At 40.9% G+C, this 25,618-nt stretch overlaps 1 protein-coding gene across 3 annotated transcripts; it reads right to left on the bottom strand.

Moving 5' to 3' along the window:
• Positions 1-43: 43 nt before the first annotated feature.
• zgc:193801 (uncharacterized) lies at positions 44-19,456 on the bottom strand. Of its 3 annotated transcripts, none has more exons than XM_020457830.2 (8): positions 19,144-19,451; positions 18,020-18,218; positions 17,444-17,634; positions 16,999-17,189; positions 15,568-15,721; positions 15,223-15,360; positions 14,089-14,181; positions 44-1,361 (listed from the first exon to the last, which is right to left on the bottom strand). In XM_020457830.2, the coding sequence occupies exons 1-8, from the start codon at positions 19,156-19,158 to the stop codon at positions 888-890; spliced, it is 1,455 nt and encodes a 484-aa protein (XP_020313419.1). In that variant the 5' UTR covers positions 19,159-19,451; the 3' UTR covers positions 44-887. The 3 variants fall into 3 exon arrangements, with proteins under 3 accessions (XP_020313419.1, XP_020313420.1, XP_020313421.1); XM_020457831.2 differs by having other exon boundaries at positions 65-1,361; positions 15,568-15,718; positions 19,144-19,456; XM_020457832.2 differs by having other exon boundaries at positions 65-1,361; positions 15,568-15,726; positions 17,025-17,189; positions 19,144-19,456.
• Between the last annotated feature and the right edge of the window lie 6,162 nt (positions 19,457-25,618).

Genomic DNA, 25,618 nt, shown 5'->3' with positions numbered 1-25,618 from the left:
AACAAATACAGCCAATTAAATACATGTTCAAGTGGTGTATAGGTTTGAATGCATTCAGATCCCTGACAGAATGACAAAGATTTCTTCACATTGTTGTTTTCTTTATTCAGTAACTACAAATTCATGTCAAGGGATTGCTTTTCATTTGTCTACAACTTTGGGGTGAAAAACAATGCCCGAATACCGGTAAGCAATAAACTACATAGTAGCTTTGTTTAGTCATTTTCTCAAATAAAGCAAATTCATAGGCTTGAGATGTACTGTTGTATCCGATATGATTTGTAGGCTATGTACTGTATACATCTTATGCAAGTTAATGAGCAACACATTGTATAACAAACTACAATTGCATAGTGTGACAAGTGGCTGTCTCGTCAAGACAGCTGGTTAGTTACTTCCAGTCTGTAAAAAATAATGTTTAGTAGAACAATGGAACCAACTGTTGAACAAACAAGCTTCATGAAAACATTGGAACACATTGCAAAAACTTCCATCAGAACAAAATAACCTGAATTGGTTATTTGCCATGAATAGGTCTAATTCACTGCAGACCGTCATCGTTCATGAAGCTTCTAAAACAGAGCTAATGTACAGAGCAGACTGGTAAACAGTAAGTCAGTAGGTTAAGTGGAGTAGCATTATGTACAGCTTACACACTGCAGAGAGTTTAGGATGCATTGACTTTCACAGCCATATTAGGGACTGGTTTCTCAGTTGATGTTTTCCCACACTGCTGTACTCTGCCTGGCTCAGTCTGCAGCAGCCTATTAGAACCCCTTGTAGGAAAGTTACCCCCCTTAAAGAAACTCACAAGTACTGCCAGGAAAAGACTGGAGAGAGACAAAGGGAAAAACAGATGAGTAATAAAGACCACTGTCTCCATTATCTCAACAGATGCGTTGCAGTTTGGCTTCACTCTCCCCCCTGGGTTCCTCTTTAGGGCTGCGCTTCCTTGATGATTTCTCCTCCCCCTCTTTGTCGTCAAGGGATTCTGTAGCATTCTTGAAGGGCTCTGCCCCAGACTCAACACTGTCCAGCTCAGGGACCGATGATTCCTCATTCTTCCCAGCCACCAAACATGAATCACCCGATATTGGTACCAAGTCCCCTGGGTCAGGGCCCATCTGAACCACCACCATGGTCAATGCTTCTTCCTCCCTCTCTATCCTTGTTTCAGTCTGTTCCTCCTCAAAGAGGGTCATCTCCCCAGGGTGAGTGGCTATCTCACCAACCAGGCTGACTGTGAGCTCTGTGTGGCCGTTGACGGGCGTTGTTCTCTCAGCCTGCCGTAGAAGCTCTGTCCTCAGGGAGGCTAGCTGGGTGTGGATGAGAGTGCGGTGTTGCATCTCCAGACTCTTCACCTGCCAAACAGAAAGACAGGCATCATCAGTGGTCAAAGAGTCTCATAAGCCCTATTTGCACGGAACTAGTATTGCTAGAGAACGTTGATTATGTAATTATTACCCTAATGTCTGTTATTCAAGAGGACGATTCAGACAGAATTCATTTTCCAAACTGCCCCATGTAATTATATATATATATTTTTAAAGTTATGACAGAAGCCTGGATTTTTTTTTCTAGGAGTGAAGATATTGCAACAAGTCCACATGATAACATGGCTACACTGACAACTCAAGCCTGGTTCCCATTTTTATAGTGTCACCATAATATTTGAATTGAGGAAGTGTGATCATATTCATTATGATATTTTAGCAATCCGCAGTAGAAGACATCCCAAATGCCCCCCAGCCTTCAGATGTGAGCCAAACAGCACACTTGCACTTGATATGTGTTGTTAGGCTATGAATAGAAAGTGAACTTGTAATTTCCAAACATTTAGCTCAGTTTTATGCTGCTTTGCGATCTGTTAACAGCAATGTTGTTTATGATGCACTTGGCGATGTTCAATTCCTTCGCATAAAACAAACAAAAGCATTCACTGTGAAAGTTGATACATGTAGGTCCTTCATATAAAGGCTATCCACAGCACTTTGTTCAATTTATAGAATCAGTTATGGTTTACTTGCTCAAACCGCGAGCAACACCTGTCAAACTCAGAAATATTTCTCAAAACACAGGGATGTCAATTTGCACGGGGGGACTAATATTGTCAGAGGACTTTGGAGTTTGCCAAAAAACAAGTTATTCTGTCAAATATCTACTCTTCTGCCATGTAAAATTACTGACATAGATTCGGAAGGGACTAAAATGACAGATGTGGTGTATTGTGCTCGTGCACTTAATTATATTACCCAACCTCCCCCAGTAAAACTAATCACGTCCGAATAGGGCTTTATGCCATCTAATGACTGAATGGCCTGTCAGTGATGTTCAGTAGATTTATAAAGGATGGCTCCAGGGTAGCTACATGTTTAAAATGCTTGTATACCAATATACAAGAAACCACTTTGCTTCAGTGGGCAATAAGGCCCTTTGACATTCCAGCTCATGAATACTATTGAAGCCCAGTAATTTTTACTAACAATACAGAATATGCATAGCTCTGTAGATTTTCAACAGGCTCTTCTAAGAGGCTTTACACGTTGTTTTTAATCTGGCATGTGATCTTGAGAATATTGAATAACAGGGGTTGGAACCGGTCCAGGAAACTAGGGCTGTCCCGGACTAAAAGAAGTGGTCGACCAAGAGTTTCTGTTCTATCGACCAATCGATTGGTCTACATTTTTAACATGTATTTTCTCATGTATTGACACATCCTATGTATTTTAATCAAATCAACTATATTCACTGAGCTTGTCAGATGCTTTAAGCACACGGTTTGATTAAATAATCAAAACACACAAATGACTGGAGGGAGTCCGACCAGCAATTTATTTGATTGTGCCGGGCCGGGTTCAGTCTTGCTGTGCTGTGTAAGAACAAAATAAAAACAGGGAGTGACAGTGACTAGCACCCATTGTCTCGCTCTCCTCCCTGCTGCAGCGACCACCACAGAACATCAAGTGTTTATCGCGCTGTCCGTGTTTCTGAAGCTGCAACATAATTACAGCCATCTCTGACTGAAAAGTTATTTTTCCGAAATCCCTCATTTGTTTTTGGAAAGACATTCCCTATTCCCTCAGCCCTTGCTCTTTTTACGTGACACATGTATGCATCGCATGTACGTGATTAAAGAGTAGGCCTGTCAAACGATCAAAATAATGAATTGCATTAAAATTCTGCAAATAATTAATTAAATTCTGCGATTCTGCAAAGTTTTTATTTTCTCAAATTTGGTGCTAAATAAAGATTATTATATATAATTTTTTTTAAAGCAGTGTATTGAGTTATAGGCATGTAGGGAGGGACTGAAACGAAAAATATTTCAGTATCAGAATGTTTAATGGCATATTCACCATAAACAAGTTAAATACAAAAGACCTGGAACTTACTAATGCTCCCAGTAGGTAGGTAAGTACACACAAAATGATAGTTCTCACAGTTACTGATTGGAGGGTTGGCTATAAGAAATAAAATTGATACAAAGAACATAAACCTATACAACAATGTCAGGAATCCCTCAGAACATTAACCTGTGACCATACACTTCAGTCATCCTCCTCCATTTCTTTTCACTGAGCCAATTGCAAAGACAAACAAGCCCGCTGACATTTTCAGATGATAAAGCTGCTCTCTTCTTGTGTACAATATGCCCGGAGTGTGAAAACAACCTCTCAAAAGGAACTGATGTAACAGGCATTACCAGGTACCTTCGTGCAATGCTGGCCAGCCTGGTGTGCCCCTGCATGCTGTGACCGCCACTGTAGTGGACAGTCCTCCATGTTGATACTGGGCTCTGCTTTCTAACACTCCACACATTTTCAATGGATTCCTCCTCAGATTCTTTGGTGGCTATAACTGTTGCTTTATCCAGTTGCTGTGCAGGCATCTCTTCCTTCAGCACTCGACCCAAGGTTTAAGGACCTGAAGTGAAGGTACTTCAGGTCCTTAAACCTTGGGTCAAGTGCTGTGGCGAGCTTCAGCCATGATAGGTTGGTGTTTTCCTTGCATTTCTCCAGGTCAGTTGTGAATGTCAGCATGAATCTTGTCATTTAGGCAAGGTCATCGTTGGAGCTCTCAATCACCCGAAACAGATGACAAAGCAGGCAACACCACTGAGCAGGAAATGCACATCTCTCCTCCCAGAAGTTCAGTCAAGTATCTGCAGTGAAAGATCACTCAAAATCACTTGTCAATTGTGAGAGACTTATGCCCAGACTCTCTCGCACACTTTACACACACACACACACACACACACACACACACACACACACACACCTTATTATAACACTAATAGTGATACAAAGAATAGTACCTGCAGGGCTCCAGTAGTGCCTCCAGCTTCTGCAGTTTCTCCAGTTCAGCGGTGGTTGGCATGGTTTTCAGTTGGTTGTTGGTGATCTCTCAGTGGTTGTTGGTTTCTGTGGACACGAGTTACCAATTCCAGAGTGGAATTCCATCTTGTTGTGTGCCAGTGATTCCTTCAGTCCATTTGCTGATGTCCTAGCTCTGCAGCATTTGGTGGGCTGTGTTTGAAATTGATTTTTTTTTTGTTGCCATTTAGCTATGGCATTGTCAAACCCTCTGTTCTGTAGGGACACTGATGAGACTGTGCGCGATGCAGGGCAGGTGTTCAAAAAGGCATATGTCTGGCAGCTGCAATCATGTTCCGTGCACGGTCTATGCAAAATGTGGTAACTTTGTTTTCAATGTTCCACTACTTTGCTAGAGCCACTAAATGCCCGGCGCACATTTCAGCATAGTGCCTCTGTCTTCGCTACAGCCAGAGCGTGTGAATGCAGTTTCCATTGATGTGGTGAGCTGTATCCCAGGTAGTTGTGGTTACTGACCGAGTTCCAGTGGTCTCCCGTGAGTTGAGCTTCAACTCCTCCGCTTTCATAGCCCTCTCATACAGCTTGTGTATTCTTGTAACAACGGTGGCTTTCGAGGGTAACTCATACGTTGTCGTTCGATGCTCTCTCTCAAGCCTTCGTCCCCCACAATGTGGACTTGCCTGCAAGCTGTAGTTATCCACTTGGCTATTTCTTGTGTTAGCTTGCTGCTTGTTGCGCACACCCTTCTAGCTTAGCCTGCCGAAGATGTTCTCCATTGCTACTAGTAACTTTACTTGTATTGCCGGCATAAACAGTAGGTTTTGCTTGTAAATGAAAACGATGACTCGTATTTTGGTGATAAACAAATTCAGCCTTGCAGTAGATGCAAATTACTTTGGTTTTATCCAGAGCCACCTGGGAGTGATTTGAAATTGGCCATTTAAAAGCCCCTTACTAGCATTATCCATTATTCAGTCATACAAGTAGCTAGCAAGTAAAGTGTTTGTCAAACTAGTGCATCGGCTGCCAGGGCTTGAATTTGAACTATGGATGGTTCAGGGGGTCAAACTAAGAAAATGCGTTAATGGCGTCAATTCATGGCATTAAAAAAAATGTAAGCATTAACCTTTCTAGGGTCGGCGCAGTATCCTGAATTTCCGCCTGTCTGACGTGCCCAAAGTAAACTGCCTGTTACTCAGGCCCAGAAGGTAGGATATGCATATAATTGGTAGAATTGGATAGAAAACACTGACGTTTCTAAAACTGTTAAAATAATGTCTGAGTATAACAGAACTGATATAGCAGGTGAAAACGGGAGGAAAATCGATCCGGGAATTATTATTTTTTTGAGCTTGGAATGACTTCCAATGCAATGCTATTGAAAGATCTCATTTCCGCCTCCCAGATTGCAGTTCCTATGGCTTCCACTAGATGTCAAGTCTTTAGACAAAGTTTTAGGCTTGTTTTAAAAAAATATATGTATTTGTAGTCATTCCAAGTTGAGCGCCAGGGCAAAAGTAGTCTTTTTGCACACGTGAACATGGGCGCGCTCTTCGTTCTTTTCCTTTGCTATTGAACATAGTAGTAGTAGTAGTAGTAGTAGTAGTAGTAGTAGTAGTATCTCAGTCTGAAATATTATCGTTTATTTAATTTTTTTTACCCCCTTTTTCGTGGTATCAAATTTTTTGTGGTTACTGTCTTGTCTCATCACTACAACTCCCGTACGGGCTCGGGAGAGATGAAGGTTGAGAGCCATGCGTCCTCCGAAACACAACCCAACCAAGCCGCACTGCTTCTTAACACAGAGCTCATCCAACCTGGAAGCCAGCTGCACCAATGTGTCGGAGGAAACACTGTACACCTAGCAACCTAGTCAGCGTGCACTGCGCCCGGCCTGCCACAGGAGTCGCTAGTGCGTGATGAGACAAGGATATCCCTACCGGCCAAACCCTCCCTAACCCGGACGACGCTAGGCCAATTGTGCGTCGCCCCATGGAACTCCGTCGCGGCCGATTGCGACAAAGCCTAGGCTCGAACCCAGAGTCTCCGGTGGCACAGCGATGCAGTGCCTTAGACCACTGTGCCACCCGGGAGGCATATTATAGTGTCGCCAGTGCTGGTTTGAAAGATATGTTGACATGGGGCGCTGTCCTCCGACAATCGAATGCTATGTTTTCGCCGTAAAGCCTTTTTGAAATCTGACAACGCAGTTAGATTACCAAGTTTCTAAGCTAAAGAATCATGTATGACACTTGTATTTTCATGAATGTTTAATATTACGGTTTTGTATTTTGAACTTGGCGCGCTCCAATTTCAACAGATGTTGTTGAATTGGATCTCTAATTACTAGAGAACGTTGGTTGTAATTATTACTCCAGAACGTCCGTTATTCCACGGGATTCATTTTATCCAAACTGCAACCTGTAATTCTTTATTATTTTTACTCCAATAAATTGACAAGATAAAGCATTTCAACATGTCCAGGTGATAGGGCCACACTGATAACTCAAGCTTGGTTCCCAAGTTTCTAAACGATAGTGTTGCCATAATATTTAAATTAAGGAAGTGTGATTATAATCATTAGAATATTTTAGGGTTCCGCAGTAGGTCCTAAATGCCCTCCAGCCTTCAGATGTGAGCTAAACCGTGCAATTGCACTTGAGATGCATTTTAAGGCAATGGATGAAAAAGTTCACTTATCATTTCCAAATGTTTAGGCCAGTTCTATGCTGCTGCTTTGCGATCTATTAACAGCAAGGATGCATTAAATAGGCACAATATTTTTTGAAGGATGCATTTGGCAATATTCAATTCATACACAAAACATTCACTGTGCAAGTTGATACATGTAGGCCCTTCATATAAAGGCTGTGCGCAGCACTTAGTTCAATTTATCAGATCAGTTATTGCTTTATCAAACTGCGAGCAACACATGTCAAACTCAGAGATTTCTCTCAACACAGGGATGTCAATTTGGACGGGATTAAAATGACAGATGGTGTTTTGTGCTCGTGCACATAATTACATAACCCCACCTCCACCAGTAAAACTATTCCTGTCCGAATACTGCACAATAGGTCCTGACCTATAACATTACATAATCACATCAATAAATTGGTTAAAACAAACTCTGAAAACCGTAGATAGCACTACTGGGTGATCTGAAAAGTAATAGTCGATCGAGCAATAATAAAATAATTAAGTTTGCAAAGGATCGGAAACATGACTGTAAAATTTCCAGAATTTCTCACGGGAAGTTAAGCCCTGGAATTTTGCTTAAATGTATTTTAAAAAGTTAACAGTGCACCTTTTTTTGTTGGATACACAAGGCCATTCTAGGTCTTGTGACATATTTTGGTTAAACTATCCCCAATTCAATGGAATTGCAACCGTCTGCATGCACAGTGCACTCTTCCATCACATGTACAGCTGATTCTCAAGATCTTGCACGCTAATGAGATACTATTGAGCCCACACTACTACACTGTTTGAGCCAAGGACTACATGCTTTCTGGTAAGTTGATTACAAAACTGGGTGGGGTGAATATATTTTATATGACATACAATATTTTTTGTTAACTAGTAAATAGTAGCCTACAGCAAAGTGTGTTTAAATCATTTCTAACTTGTTCACAATTTCTGCTGGTTTGTTTTAGCTTGCTTGAGCCTGCTAACTGAGGAGTGTTAATTCACCTATTTCCATACATGTTTCATTTTAAAACATTTATCTTACAAAGGAGTTGTTTAATCAAACTGCTTAACCTATTTATCTATACATGGAATTGTATTTGTTTTTATGCATTTTTTCCCCTAATCTCTAAAGGAAAATTCCACGGGCACTATCTGATGTGGAGACATTTCACTGCAGCTAATGTAGAAGGAAAAGCTGTGTACATTTGCAAATACTGTGCCAAATCATGTGAAGTGTGCAACAAAGATGCAGAATCATCAGAATCTGATGCTCACAGCCAATGTGTATTGGAAGAGATTTCTGAATGTTCTTCACCCAGCATACACCTCTCCAACTAGCTTGATCTACTAATTTGCTGGATGCAGAGTTCAACAGAGTTAAAGTGAAGGTCAAGCGAATCATAGAGAAAGCAGACTATTGCAATCATCTCTGATGGGTGGTCGAATGTTCGTGGGCAAGGAATAATTAACTACATAATCTCCACCCATCAACCAGTATTCTACAAGAGCACAGACTCACCGGACTCTACATTGCAGATGAGCTGAAGTGAGTCAATGACCTTTGACCACAGAAGGTATTTGCACTGGTGACATACAATGCGGTGAACATAAAGGCTGCTTAGTCTAAAGTGGAAGAATCCTACCCTCACATCACACCCATTGGCTGTGCTACACATGCATTGAATCTGCTCCTCAAGGACATCATGCCACTGAAAACAATACACTCTACAAGAGAGCCAAGGAAATGGTTAGGTATGTGAAGGGTCATCAAGTTATAGCAGCAATCTACCTCACCAAGCAAAGTGAGAAAAATAGAGAACCACATTGAAGCTGCCCAGCAACACCTGTTGGGGTGGTGTTCTTATCATGTTCGACAGTCTCCTTGAGGGGAAGGAGTCTCTCCAAGAAATGGCCATATCACAGTCTGCCAATATGGACAGCCCCATCAAGAGGATCCTCCTGGATTATGTATTGTGGGAGAGTGGTAAGCAGCCTGAAACCAACAGGGCCTATGGTAGCCATTGCACGGATTGAGGGAGACCATGCCATCCTGTGTGATGTTCAGACTCTGCTTGCAGATGTAAGAGAAAACAATCTGTACTGTCCTGCTCACTTCACTGTTGCTCCAAGCAGAGGAAACTGCAGTTCTGAAATACATCAAAAAGGGTGAAGACATCTGCCTGAAGCCCATGCACACCACAGCGTACATGTAGGACCCCAAGTATGCTGGCAAGAGGATCCTGTCTGGTGCAGAGATCAACAGGGCCTATGGTGTCATCACTACGGGTCTCGCCACCTTGGCCTGAATGAGGCCAAGGTCTGGCGAAGTACAGTTCCAAGCAAGGGCTTTAGGATGGAGCTGCAATATGGCAGTTGTGCCAACATATCTCATCAGCCACCTGGTGGAAGTGACTTTGTGGATCTGAGGCTCTTTCCCCCGTTGTCTCCATCATCCTCCAAATCCCATCAACATCAGCCGCCTCAGAGTGCAACTGGTCCTTGTTTGGGAACACAGACCAAAGCACGCAACAGGCTGACAGGCTGAAAAATTGGTGTCCATCCGGGCAAATTTGAGCCTGACCACAAGCCATCCTCAACAAGGTTGGAAAGTGACAGTGAAGAATAGGCCCCAGAGTCTGATGTTCAAGAGGTGGACATTGAGGAGGTCCAGGGAGAAGACATGGAAGCCTGAGAGGAAGACAACCAATGCTTTAGTTTCTAGACTATCAATTTTACAGATGTATGTTGAAAATGTTTTTGGGAGATGCGATGAATCATTCAATATTCCCTTTTGTTGTTCAGTGAAATAATCCCATGTGAAGAGTCAACTCGTTTAATTAAAGTTCACTTTGGTGACTAAATTGTTTAAAAATTTCTAATCGGAAGGATTTAATCACTTGCAGTTATGTCTACTTATGATAAGGTAAAAAGGTTTGTTTGTCTCCATATGATATGGTAAATATATCCAATGCAAAAAAACATCTACATTTAAAAGTTATTTATTTGCATATATTTCCAGTAATTCCCATATACTCCCACAGAAAGTTTCCGCCTCTGAATATTACCCTAAATGTGCAACCCTAATAATAATAATAATAATACTTTGCAAAAATGTTTATTTTCAAGATGTAGAAACAATGAGAATAGAAAGGTTCAGAACGTTTCTGAAACATCACAGCACAGTTGAAAAGGATAGGTCAAATATAAATCCCATATGGATGGTGTTAAGAGATCGATGGGTAGAATGGAGCTGAAGGTTGGGACTAATAACAAGATAACTCATGTAAAACATACGGTGTCCAAAAAACGTATATAGATTTTTGTGAAACTTCTGTGAAAGAGCACAGTTTGAAAGATATGGCAAATAGAAATCAAACCGGATGGACATCAGAAATAGATGGGACAGGTTGAGGAAGGACGGGAGTAAAAACAAAGGAAATAGATCTACTGTAAAATAGACTGTCCATAAAATGTATAAGCTGTAAGTAGAGGTCTAAGCATTGTTGTTCACTAGGTCACTCCAATTAGGGGAGGTAGGGTTAGAAAGGAATATACACACAGTCAAAGGTTTGGATACCTATTAATTCCAGGGTTTATTTTTACTATTTCAGAGTTACCAGCCTCAGAAATAAATCACTGACAGTGTCACCAGCAAAGCCCCCGCCACACACAAACACACCTCCTCCATGCTTCACGGGGGGAACCACACATGCGGAGGTCATCCGTTCACCTACCCTGTGTCTCACAAAGACACGGCAGTTGGAACAAAAAATCTCACATTTGGACTCATCATACCGAAGGACAGATTTCCACCAGTAATGTAGATTGCTTGTGTTTCCTGGCCAAAGTTGGTTGAGAGAATGCCAATAGTGTGCAAAGCTGTCATCAAGGCAAAGGGTGGCTACTTTGAAGAATCGCAAATATATTTTGATTTGTTTAACACTTTATTGGTTACTACATGATTCCATGTGTTATTATTAAAAAATAAAAAATAAACTAGAATGAGTAGAATGAGTAGGTGTCCAAACTTTTGACTGGTACTGTATATGTATGTATATTTGCAAAATATATATGGGGGATTTGAAGTGATGCAGACAATTACATTGATGGAAGCTACAATATTAAAGCTGATCTACCCCCCCCCCACCCTCCAAAAAATAAAAAAGTATATATTTTTTTTATCTCAAAACCGTAACACATGCGACAGCAAAATGGATGCAGAGGATGTGACAAATAAACCTCAAAATGGGGTTAAAGGGAATGTCAGATGTGTGGAATTAATGTGACTAGTTGTGGAAAATACTAGAGATCAAGAAAAATAAGGTAAGGAGAAAGTGCTGAGTGCATATTATGTGTGCCAAACAGGTGCTGTATAGATTGCAATATAATTTTTTCTGACCGTTTGGAACAATGTTAACACTGAATAAAGTATAAGAGTACCAGAGCCTGTTGTAACATTTTTTGTTAAGTCTTTATTACAGCAAAGACTAAAAACATTCGCACAAATTTGTGAATGCAATTTCTGAAATGGAACGGTTTATTCATTGCTTGAGCTAATTATTCAGGGCTCGCTTTATTTTAAAACTAAAATGCTTGATTGCATTTCAAATCATGAATGACTCATATGCTGTGTGATGACATGAACAAATGAATGGTTGATTGATACAGTAGCCTATATATTGACATACAGGCCTAAGTTACAGTACTAAGACTAAACAGGATGTGCTCTGAGGCCTACAGCTCAATGGTAGTTATACAAGGCTGCTTTTCCAGTGTCTACCTGCAAACTGAAAATCTTTGCCAGTGTGTATGTGTTTAGGCTACCTGCCCCTACTAATGACATTTATTATTCTAATAAGAAGATGATCAAGAAAAAGGAGCATTATTATTACTATAATAAATATTATTTTTCAGGCCATTTGGAACAGTGTAAACATAAATGTGAAATAATACCAGAGGCTGTTCCAACGACAAAAAGTGTAAAGCCTTTATTACAGTAAAGCAAAGATTAAAAACAGCCCAATTGTGAAATTGCTTACTTGACATGTCATTGCTTGAGGCGAAATCAGTAGGCTATTAAATAAACACGGTCTTATTTCTGTAGATATATTGCGGTTTTATAAAGCCAGGCACATTTAACAGTTAGGCTATTGTTTATATACCCAATTAAGTTTGGGCTTCCCCTCTCCACACTTTTCTTAAATAACAAGGCAAGGGCTGTTTTCTCATCTCCTCATTCTGCTGATGCCTCCGCGGCATTGCACCAACTGTCAGAGCAGCTCACAGATTACTGCACCTGTACATAGCCCATCTATAATTTATCCCAAACAACTACCTCTTTCCCTACTGTATTTTGCTCCTTTGCACCCCATTATTTTTATTTCTAGTTTGCACATTCTTCCACTGCAAATCTACCATTCCAGTGTTTTACTTGCTATATTGTATTTACTTTGCCACCATGGCCTTTTTTTTTGCCTTTACCTCCCTTATCTCACATCGTATATAGACTTGTTTATACTGTATTATTGACTGTATGTTTGTTTTACTCCATGTGTAACTCTGTGTCGTTGTATGTGTCGAACTGCTTTGCTTTAGCTTGGCCAGGTCGCAATTGTAAATTAGAACTTGTTCTCAACTTGCCTACCTGGTTAAATAAAGGCGAAAAAAATATTATAATAATTGTTCTCAACACCAATATGGTGGATAACGTTGCTATTATCCACATAGCAACATGGTCTAGGAAAAGGCGCCAATTCAACAGCACACTAATGTGTTTCAGAAGCAGGGACAGCGACCGCTATCCAACGAGGGAGAAAGTGCATTTGTTTTTAAATAATATTATTTTTATTAGTGTTGCACCATTGTTCTTATGTAATATAACCATATACAATTTCAGTAGCACGTGTCTTAGACTGATGGACTGTGCATACCCACAATGGATCAGTCCACTCAGCACGAATTAGACCGGTGTCTTGTACACCATGATAGATCTATATATTTTTTTTGCTACTGCTCGACTAAAGAAATCTCGGTCGACCAACAGCCTATCGACCAAACAACCAACCAGTTGACTAAATGGGGTCAGCCAGCCCTACTAGAAACAGAACCGAAAACCAGATAATATTGAACATTTTCAAGGAACAGAAACAAAAGTGATCCATACTGTTCAGGAACAGAACTGTTATTTTAAAAGCATGGGAACTGGTTAATAACATCATTTTTACGTTCCAGTCATTTTTTCTAGTCACACAAAAAAACACAACAAAAAAACCTATGCAAACCCTCACTGTCACTCAGAAACTTTTCCAGTGTCTGTCTGCAAACTGAAAATCTTTGCCAGTGTGTATGTGTTTAGGCTACCTGCCCCTACGGAGCATAGGCTACTGTACTGATGTTACAATCGTGATATAGAAGATAGCTAATAAAAAAATAATTCTGCCTAAAGAATGGATGAACTTCTCCAATGCTAGATAAGGATACCATAGGCCTATCACGTTGTATTTAACAACAAAAAGGTAAGACATGTCTTTAATTCTGGTACCGCTCTGCACACACAAGCTTGTTGGTTTGCTAGCTAGCTCAAAGGACATTCAAGTTCCTTCATAGAAGCCACTCTTCCGTAAGTATAATTATGTGGACCCAAGTCAGATAATGCATGTGATAAGATGCCCAGCACTTCAAGCCTCCTCCTTAACCCACTCTCGATCTCTCCCCAACCGCAACATTTCAGTTGCATCGTGTGCCATAGGATACACTAGTCTGTCCATCATGCATGTAAACAACTAGCTTGCCTGCTCTATCCGCACTGATCGGTGATGTAATTTAATGAGCTAAATATATTTGAAAAAAACTTGATTTCATAGGTTGAAAAGGGAATGATATAAAACTACTTTTTTGGTTTATTTTGCTGGTCGGAACAGAACAATTTTTTGGGGTGGGGGGGGGGGGGGGGGGGGGGTGTTCAGTTCAGAACGAAACAATTGGAAAATAATTTCAGTTCTAACCCCCATTTAACAATCACTTAGGATCATCACTACAGTAGCAGTTACAGGCGTCCACTCACCAGCTGATCGATTCTCTGCTGGCTGTTCTCTGCAGAGCGGTATAGCTTTAGCTCCTCAAACATCTTGATGTTGGCCTGCACCACACTGGCCACCTGGGGGCACCTCAGCACAGGGGAGACAACATGGCCATGTCAGAATGGTCTGTTTTCCATTCCATCAAGAATGTCAAATACAGAAAAGGTGGAGGACTTACTAGAAGAGACATAAGGTAAGCTCTTTAACTCCCATCTATCCTTCACACAAATAGACATTTTTAGAAGATCCACATACAAATCAGTTTCCTCCGCCCCCCAAAAAAGTTATCCTGATAAGTTAACCATGTCTGCTGCTCTATACCGTGGTCAGTGTGCCTGCTGATCGAGATTGCGTATCCTTTCCCTGGTCAATTGCTGAATGATTCTGGCCTATACGATTTTGAAATCCATCTTTCACATGAGTGTTTTGCTGCATTTATTGAGTGACTCCCACAACTCTTAATTTCCACACTTTTTGCCCCAGTTAAAAACACTCGTAAACATCAGTGCAAAGCAAGGAAAGGGGGAGTGTTGAAAACCATGGGTGTTTTGCCATTTACTAACATTGTGTGCCGGGAGTCTATAATTGTAAGCATCTCTGCCTTCAGTCAGTGTCTACCCTCAAGTCTCTGGCCAGCCAGTGCACGCACGGTTTGCTTCTGGGTGCCAAAAATACCTGTTCCTGAACGAGGTCAAAGAACCTCGGCATCTCTACCCCCATCCACCTCTCCAATCGGCCTCTCCTGCCGCTAAACATGTTAAAAATGAACACATCTATTCTTCACACAGACACAAATTATGACAAGTTCATCATACAAATAAGTTTATCTTTCACAAAAATACATCACGTTAAGTTACCCATTTTTGTACCTGGTGGTCTTTGAGATGCTGTATCTCTGCCCTCAGTCTCCTCGCCTTGCCTGCCCTGCTGCCACTAAACATGTTAAAAATGATCTAATATCTATCCTTCACACACAGTTCACCATACAAAGCATCTTAGCCTACACAAAAAAGCTATCTTGTTTTGATAACCTTTCTTTGAGGTTACATACTGTGTGCTGGTCAGTGTACTTGGTCTTTGAGTCTGTATCTCAGTTCACAAGTCTGCTGTTAGTGTACCTGTTCGTTAAGTCTGTGGATCTCTGCCCTTAGCCTCTTCTCCATGGCGTCCTTCTCCTGCCGCAAGATCACATTTTGCTGGTGGAGCTCCAGCAGATGCTTCTCTATATGTAGGGCCTGCTCCAGACTCTCCCCACCCTGCAATAGACAACCACAGGTACACCAAGGTTAGTATCATGACATGAAGGGGGGTAGAGGGGTAACAGAGGTTAGCATTAGGGCATGCAGGCTGCTTGCATAAAAGCATGTAGATTGATGAGGGTTGTAATTAATATTGGTAAGAAAAACATTGGATGTGAGAACTTACTAAAGCACAGTATTAGCAAGATAACTCAATGGAGACACCTGTTCAGAGATAATACTGGCCGCCTCCTCGTAAATCAGGTTGCCTCCCTGTCCATCTGGGTCCATGAGAACCAGCGTCTGGGTCTGGTCCAGGGTATGCTGGGAAGGCCCCACCTCCTCTTCGGCTGCCACTAGGATCCCATTGTTCACGCTGCTGTCCTTCAACCAGAGCAGGCACCAATCACCATACAATGACCAGACAAGTTACTTGACATATACACCTCCTGTGCTGGGCTTGAGATGAACCTTTTTAACACTGGTGACACTACCGCTATAGAAGACTCAGCGACACCGATATAAACTTTGATAGCACAAGCAACAGGGCATGTTGTACAGATCACACAATACAACATGACATACACTTTTCCACATACACTTCACAATATCAACCCACCACAACCCTCAACTTGGGATGTGCATCTATCCCTTTCAAGACAATTTTATAGATAAACGCTGATACAAGAACGAAGTTTTAGTTTGAAATGATTCGGTTTGATGGAATAAAATTCGATGCACTGATATTTGTTGCAAAAACACACTCATTTTCATTTCTAAATTAAAATCTGCTGCTGATGGCGCACATGAGCATGATCTGTGTCCCCCCACACCTGATCTGAAATCACCACCTCTCCCTAATTAATTAATAACTTTTGCAGATTAAAAGTTTGAGTTTTAATTTATCAATATTTATCACCTACACAATTATTCTATGACATAGCCAATGAATATATAGCACAACTACAAGTTCACAGACTGAGTGAGCTTCTCTTGCTTCGCCCATGCAGTGCGGGTAGCAAAAGTGATTGTTGTTCTCGTATTGAAATGATCAACTTTACCCTGTATATCTAAAAAAATAACATATACACAGATTGTTTCAAGTAAAATGTTTGCTGATGGTGAACCTGAAATCTAAATGAATCCAATGTAAGCCCCATTCAGCATGTATAGCCAGATGAGAGCTGTGTCTCTGGTAGTAGCTTAGGATACTTATTCCGGTAAAACAATTTAACAGCACATTTGACAATACAAACATTTGAATGCTGAAGGTGATGTGCAAAATCAGCAATAGGTCTACCTCTGGTTTGTCAGCGCACGAAGCAGCACACAATTTGACTAGGCTACTAATATTGCCTGGGGTTGTTCAGCATGCAAAATTACTTGTAGATCAATGACATGCTTAGCTCGACACTGAAGGAGAGGACACAGTTGTCACAAAAGATGAGGTATTTTTGGAAGGTAGAAAGTAATTTGAGCCCCAAAATTTTTGTGAACCAGCGATTTGTAACGTTTTAATAGATTTTCTGACCGATGCGTGCTACATTTGGAACGGTTTGGGGTCCTAGAACCTATGCACTAATAACTTAAACATTTTAACCTGGGACAGATGCGTATCGGTGAATTGTTACATCCCTACTATCCACATTTACCCACCACAAATCATGAGACATATATGAAACCTTGGGTTCCACAGTGAGCAGAGTCTCTGTGTTGAGGATTGGCTGCGCCATGATAGTCCCCATGTCTCCGCCCTCCACCCCAGAGCCCGTACACACTTCCAGCCCTCCATAGGCTTTAGGGTGGGCCTCCGGACTCTGGTCATAATACTGTCGGCTGTTCACCTCCTGAATGCACAAGGAGGGGATTGTGAGAGATCTGTCTTGGTCCGCATTCAAAGATTCTCAGAGTGGGCGAGCTAATCAAGTATTAGAATTCAGGACTCTCATTGACTATGATTTAAAAGGCTAAAATTCATCCCAGATCAGCACTCCTACTCTTTTTGTATATATGGAGAATATGTGCCCTGTCTGTTTACTCTTCATACTCACAGTGTTCAATGGTGAATGTATGTTCTATTACAGTAGTTTGGTGGTAGTACCTGTGTGACCTGTATCTGGAAGGTGGTGTGGGGGTTCCGGAAGTGGGTCTTATAGTGTTTGATGGCCTCGTCTCGGCGGTTGAAGCCATTTCGGCAGCGGTAGCAGTGCCAGTGTGCCCCCTTGAACCTCTTCTCCCCTTTGATGGTGCCCACGATCTCACAGTGGTTGCAGCATCGAAGCACTTTTAGGCCTGAAGGGAAGACAAAAAGCTTGCTGTAAAGTTGTAGGTCCCATGTATTTTCCAGCAATCAATAAAAGAGCTTGCCTGATTATTTCTTTAATCAATAAATGAGCCTGCATGATGAAGACAGCTTGGCTGTCAAAACGTTGGTAATTACATTTTTGCATCTGAGCTCCTAGAGTGTGCGGCTCTCTTTTATTCAAGTTTTCTACTCCGCTAGCCAGCACCTCGTCTTAATAGGTGTGCGTTTTTTTCTTCTAGATGATTAGTTCTTTAAACATTTAACTGATTTGAGTGAAAGATCTCTCACTGAAACCTTTTGGCAGAGTCACACTACAACTGAATCTAGCATCTGATGTGTACTTTTATGTATACATGTTGAAAAGCCTCTCACCAGCAAAGTCGATGCCCTTGTCAACATGTTTAATGCGGTAATGAGCCCGTAGGATAAGAGGGTCATGATAGGCCTCGGCCACAGTGCAGAGAGGACAGTGCATATGAGTGCCCTTGTCCTTGCCTGAGCAGTTGTCGTCCTGACACAACACTGGGTTGTAGGTGTGCTCTGTGCCCCTAATCCGCACCGAAGGGTGGGCCTGAAACAGCAAGGCAATGAGATTCAGGTAGACTGAGGATAACTGTTGCAAGTTAATCCTCATACAATTTTCATTTTAACAACATATTTCCTGTAGTTAGTAGCTATATTATTTTAAATCACTAGTTACATACTGAGCTGAATGACAACAATAATGTTCCATTAGGTGCTCTAGTTGTTTATAAATTTCTGCTACAAGATTATTTGCTTTCAACTAGTGGTAAATAGGTGCCTTAGACTGAAGGTCAAACCATACATGAAATAAACTACTGAGCATATCCCCTCAGGCCTCACGTCAAGTTTCCACACCATTTTATCGTAGCCATTTGAACATAACATAATTATCTATCTAGCTACAGTGCAGACTACTTAAGAGCATTTGTTTGGACATTAAAAGGAGCAATCAGCAGTTGTTACATCCATCTTTCGACATAAATTAATGATATTGATTCCTGCAGAACATATCTTAGAAATGCCTCATGAGCTTAGTTTAACTTTCGTTCCCCATCATAACTCAAAATAAGCTTTTTTACTACAATGTTTGTAAACAAAGTAAATGTAAACAATCACTATATAGCCTCAAAACAATGCCAAAACGATGATTTTGATATCATATATGGATCGTCAGTCCTTGCATTCATATCTGTCTATGCATTTGAGAGTGGTTACATTTATCTAGACCCATCCTTCAGTTTTTGTTATCGAAACTGGGGCGGGGACCCGGCCTAGTTTTTGTTTCTACTGCTTGTTGACACTTTAAATAGCTTGCTAATCAACAACTTTACAGGCGCTAGTTTAGATGCGTGTAGCAGTTCCAGCTAGCTAGCTAACGTTTTAGCTAGATAAAGACTGTCCATCCATCATGTGGCCTTCAAGACTAGACTTGAGACCCTTTGGAAATGTGACTGATCAATCGACATACTTACAATAAAAGCCGACATTTTATCTGCTGAAGCTGGAACTTTTGTTGAAACACATTCAGGTAAAGTTATCGGTTAATTTTGGTTCAAACAAGCGAGCCAAATCGCATGTTGTGAAGTGTTGTGTGTTGTTCGTCATCTGTGCACTCGTTTTGCTTGCAATGGCGGCGAACGTGTAAGTGCTTACGTTGACAGAGCGTGGCGTAGTTTTTTTTCGGTCGTTTTTTTTATACAATAAACAAAGAGCATGGAGAGTTTCTAAACCCAGAGGCGCAACATTAGCGAGACTTGCGAGATCACTTGCGAAACAGACCAAGCAGGCCTGGGTTAGGGGTTTGAGAAGACAATGAGAGAAGTCAAAAATGATTCCTTAGTTGTTCATTTTCTTGAAATCTAAAGGCACTACCTAGATTCGATCCAATGTAATAAGTAGCTGAACATGCCATTACTCCAGCCTTGTGAAAATTACAAACTGACACGTTTTACATTTTCGTCAAAAACAACTGTATATCGAAGGATTGCTTTGATTTTACGGCTTGCACATGCGCAATTCGACGCGAGACGACCGTTAGACCCGATTACGTGTTTCTGCGCATGAGTTTAGCTAGCCAAGGTCGCCTACAAGCGTGATCGGGGATTTCTATTGGAGAAGCAGTTTCTATACGTCTTTATACTAAACCATCTTTGTATAGAGCGTTCCAGTTTGTAGTCCTAAACCCCGGAAATGAGATACCTCTGGTTCGTTCAGCTATCCCTATGGAGAAAATTAATGGGCAAAGAATAGTGTTTTCGAATAAAAGCTAAAGGTCTGAGGTTAACACAGGCTTAGGAGACCTTATACGTTTTGTTCTATAAGATAATAGCAGTCAGTTAACATAACCTTTATGAATTATGAAGCCTATGGGCTTTTTTTATTACATAAATTCTTCAGAATTCACAAAAACTGACGTTAGCTGATGCAGATTATCTCGTAAAACAAAACGTTTTAGGTCTTCCAAGCCTGTTTTTGCCACATACCTTATTTTCTGCGTTTATCCAAAATCACTTCAAAACACCATTCATTTTCACCATAGAACCCCACAGAGGATCCGTCATAATGCCCATAAAACCTAGCGGTCAAACACGGAAATGGTTCCAATCGTTTTTTCACCGTGAATTTTTCCTATTGCAGATTTTAGAAGCACTTCAAATATAGATAAGCATCAACCAGTGGGTCGTGCGACGGGTATATAGTGAGGGGCAACTTACCGGTTTGGTTAGGGCCAGCATTAGAAATAAAATGTATCCTGTATCCTGTGTCTGTGATTGTAGCTATTAAGTAAAGTTTGAGCATTTTACCAATACAATGTGTTCTGTACAGGTGTCAACATTCTACAAGGAATAATCAATGATATAATCATTAATCAGATTACCCTGGTTATCAGACTTAGATAAGTGATAACAGTTCTAGAAGGTTGTCATTGATGAGAATGAATCTAAAAATCTACTGACATTTTCACATTCAGAGTTTTACATGTATTGTTAAGACATCCAGAGACAAATGTTCAATATCACAGTATTTACTTTTTAGGAGTGGTCTGTTATAAAGCAGTAGTTCCCAACATGTTTTCTGTTACTGTAACACCAATTGAATTATGCTCTGCCTGGAGCACCCCTGAAGTATTACCTCATGTGCATGTTTTACCATTACCCCCTGTGGATAGGCCAAGTACCCTCAGGGGTCCTGTACATGTACCTGGCTGTGAACCACTGTCTTAAAGCTATATGCATTCACACAGTCTTAATTTGCATGATCCTTCCCAGTGATAAAATCCCAAGGTATCAATTAAAAGTTTATGGAAAAACTGTACTAGTCCTCATATGAAAAGTATAGAAAAGTACTGATCCCATTATCTTGTATATGTGTATGGTTGTTGTTTCAATGTTGTTTTTATATATTCAATGTTGTCCGACACAGTTAGGATCACCACTTAATTTTAAGAATGTGAAATGTCAAAATAATAGCAGAGAGAAGGATTTATTTCAGCTTTAATTTCTTTCATCACATTCCCAGTGGATCAGAAGTTTACATACACTCAATAAGTATTTGGTAGCATTGCCTTTAAATTGTTTAACTTGGGTCAAACGCTTCGGGAAGCTTTCCACAAGCTTCCCACAATAAGTTGGGTGAATTTTTGCCCATTCCGCCTGACAGAGCTGGTGTAACTGAATCAGGTTTGTAGACCTCCTTGCTCTCGCACAAGCTTTTTCAGTTCTGCCTACATATTTTTCTATGGGATTGAGGTCAGAGCTTTGTGATGGCCACTCCAATACCTTGACTTTGTTGTTCTTAAGCCATTTTGCCACAACTTTGGAAGTATGCTTGGGGTCATTGTCCATTTGGAAGACCCATTTGCGACCAAGCTTTAACTTCCTGACTGATGTCTTGAGGTTTTGCTTCAATATATCCATATAATTTTCCTACCTCATGATGCCATCTATTTTGTGAAGCGCACCAGTCCCTCCTGCATTAAAGCACCCTCACAACATGATGCTGCCACCCCCGTGCTTCACGGTTGGGATGGTGTCCTTCGGCTTGCAACCCTCCCCCTTTCTCCTCCAAACATAACAATGGTCATTATGGCCAAAGGGTTCTATTTCTGTTTCATCAGACCAGAGGACATTTCTCCAAAAAGTATGATCTTTGTCCCCATGTGCAGTTGCAAACCGTAGTCTGGCTTTTTTATGGCGGATTTGGAGTAGTGGCTTTTTCCTTGCTGAGCGGCCTTTTAGGTTATGTCGATATAGGACCTGTTTTACTGTGGATGTAGATACTTTTGCACCTGTTTCCTCCAGCATCTTCACAAGGTCCTTTGCTGTTGTTCTGGGATTGATTTACACTTTTCGCACCAAAGTACGTTCATTTCTAGGAGACAGAACGCGTCTCCTTCCTGAGCGGTATGATGGCTGCATGGTCCCATGGTGTTTATACTTGCGTACTATTGTTTGTACAGATGAACGTGGTACCTTCAGGCGTTTGGAAATTGCTCCCAAGGACAAACCAGACTTGTGGAGCTCTACAATTGTTTTTCTGAGGTCTTGGCTGATTTATTTGGATTTTCCCATGATGTCAAGCAAAGAGGCACTGAGTATGAAGGTAGGCCTTCAAATACATCCACAGGTAAACCTCCAATTGACTCAAATGATGTCAATTAGCCTATCAGAAGCGTCTAAAGCCATGACATCATTTTCTGGAATTTTCCAAGCTGTTTAAATGCACAGTCAACTTAGTGTATGTAAACTTCTCACCCACTGGAATTGTGATACAGTGAATTATAAGTGAAATAATCTGTCTTTAAACAATTGTTGGAAAAATTACTTGTGTCATGCGCGAAGTAGATGTCCTAACCAACTTGCCAAAACTATAGTTTGTTAACAAGAAATTTGTGGAGTGGTTGATAAACGAGTTTTAATAACTCCAACCTAAGTGTATGTAAACTTCCTACTTCAACTGTACGTCTGACTTGGAGTAGCAATTTGTACGTCAGTAATGTCAATGACCATCCAGTTAACACATCAAACCTTAAAGATAGACAGGAAAGCAATGTGATGGGCAGCATAGACCTGCTAAGACCCTCCCTCATCCAGGATATAGAAATCCTTCAACTTCAATGCCTCTTCAGTGGTAAGGTCCCTTGCACCATAGGGAACAGAGGGAGACCTGGAAACACATGGAGAGATATACAGACAGAAATGACTGAGAAGGGCCTCAACTGGCCTATGCCACTTATAAGAGCCATGAGCTTAAGTCAAGTAAGTCAGTCACTTGATTAGTCATGTTCAACAGATGCACTCAGTGGCACAAAACCGTTTGTGTGGGAAAATGTTGAGCCCATCCTCAACAGCCTGAAGAAACACCTGGTAGGAATAACAAGATCCTTCTAGAGGAAGTGAACCACAACTAGGCTACTAACTCAACATTATGTAGGCAAGCCTCTCTCACTAGACAACGAGTTGACTCACTCCATTTACTTGGAACACAGAGAACACCACTTGCGGTAAATGTTTCCCTAAGAATGCTTAGCTGAAAAACCATATGAGTATTCACTATGTGGATGGGACCTTCCTGCTAGGATGGAGGATTTTCCTGCAATGCTCAACTAGATGATCAGGACAGTCTAGTGTACTATTTGCCCGAAAGACGTGAAGTCTTGCGATGAGCTATATACGACTATACTTCAGATTCTCAAGAGGAAATTTAAAACCCTCTGAGCCGTGAGATCACTAAGGAGGAACAGCAGTGGTTGAGGGTTCGTCTGACATGTCTATCTGACTTCACAGGTCATTTGATTAGTCATGTACAACAGATGCATTCGTAGAACAAAACAGTTTATGTGGTTTGTATGGAAAAAACATTGAGCCCACAAGATGCACCTCAGTGAGAATATTCTGCAACTGTGCCATGGTGGAGGTGCCTGAAACTTAAAATGTTCCATTGAACTCCAAATAAGAAGTAAGTAGAGTTGGATAGGACACACCCTACGAAACTGAACTGCTTAAAAACTTCTTAGGGCTGCAATCCCGTTAACGGGATGACAACAGCAAGTGAAAGTGCAGTGCGCCAAACAGAAATCTCATAATGAACATTCCTCAAACATACATGTATCTTATACCGTTTTAAAGGTAATCTTGTTGTTAATCACACCCCAGTGTCCGATTTCAAATAGGCTTTACAGCAAAAGCACCACAAACGATTATGTTAGGTCACCAGCAAGCCACAGAAAAACACAGCCATTTTTCCAGCCAAAGAGAGGAGTCACAAAAAGCACAAATAGAGATAAAATTAATCACTAACCTTTGATGATCTTCATCAAATGACACTCATAGGACTTCATGTTACACAATACATGTATGTTTTGTTTGATAAAGTTCATATTTATATAAAAAAAATCGGAATTTACATTGGCGCGTTACGTTCACTAGCTCCAAAAACATCCAGTGATTTTGCATAGCCACATCGATTCAACAGAAATATTCATCATAAATGTAGATGATAATACAAGTTATACACATGGAATTATAGATATACCTCTCCTTAATGCAACCGTTGTGTCAGATTTCTTTTTTTTTTACGGAAAAAAGCAAACCATGCAATAATCTGAGAAGGCACTCAGAAAATAAATACAATTTTCCGCCATGTTGGAGCCAACAGAAACCAGAAATCACATTTTAAATATTCCCTTACCTTTGATGATCTTCATCAGAATGCACTCCCAAGAATCCTAGTTCTACAATAAATGCTTGATTTGTTCGATAATGTCCATCATTTATGTCCAAGTAGCTACTTTTGTTAGCGCGTTAGGTACACATATCCAAACGCTCGTGCAGGTCCAGCTGAACGTCGGACAAAAACTTCAAAAAGTTATATTACAGGTCGAAGAAACTTGTCAAACGAAGTATAAAATCAATCTTTAGGGTGTTGTTATCATACATATTCAAAGTAAAGTTCCAACCGGAGAATTCCTTTGTGTCTAGAGAAGCAATGGAACGGAACGCAGGTCCATATCATGTGGAATGCGCATGACCAGGAAATGGCTCTCTGACAGTAACCTGACTCATTCAGCTCTTATTCAGGCCCACAACACAGTAGAAGCCTCATTCAAGTTTCTAAAGACGGTTGACATCTAGTGGAAGCCCTTAGAAGTGCAACTTCATTCATATCCCACTGTGAATTCAATAGGGCTTGGGTTGAAAATCGACCAACCTCAGATTTCTCACTTCCTGTTTGGATTTGCTGGAAGGTGCAGGTGAACAAACAGCTGACCCGTGCACAATTCTGCATCTCTATGTGATAGTCAGCAGCAGGTCAGAGTGAAATATATATTTTTAATTGTATTGCAATTTAGAAGTAGCCCAAAATGCCCTCAACCCGTGACCAATACATTTTCACCTGCCACATAGTTTTCCAAGTAGTCCAATTTTAATTGGAAAGTCACAGACATGGCAACCCTGCATCCCTCAGACCATCCGGTGCATGGACATCCTGTGCATGGACATCCTGTGCGGAGTGTCATCCGAGCGCAAGCGTCCAGTTGTGGAGAGTACAGTACACCGAGCCTATGGATGGACAGGTCAGTAACTCATCAAATATGATACAGTATTGTGTAAAACATTGAATTTGTAGATGCATCAACATTTTTACATAATGTCCCCTTTTTCCTATGTTTTAGACATGAGGCGTGACATGCAAGGTAAAACATAATTTAAACATCACATTTATAAATTCCCACTGTGCCCATGATAAGATGCAATGTGAATTGTGTTGTACTACTGAATGAAACTGCGAGAAGATGCACACAGACCAGCCTTAGTGATTTAATTAACTTACCTTAACTACATGACTTTAGTTGGTGGCTTTGAGCAAAACTTTAATGTAATATAACCTATTCTAGGAGCCTATTGTTTGTACATGATCTTTATTCATTGTTCACTTGTTTTTCAA

The sequence above is a fragment of the Oncorhynchus kisutch genome, linkage group LG23, assembly GCF_002021735.2.
Source record: "Oncorhynchus kisutch isolate 150728-3 linkage group LG23, Okis_V2, whole genome shotgun sequence".
Taxonomy (NCBI): Eukaryota; Metazoa; Chordata; class Actinopteri; order Salmoniformes; family Salmonidae; genus Oncorhynchus; species Oncorhynchus kisutch.
This window is presented reverse-complemented; position numbering and strand designations above follow the sequence as displayed.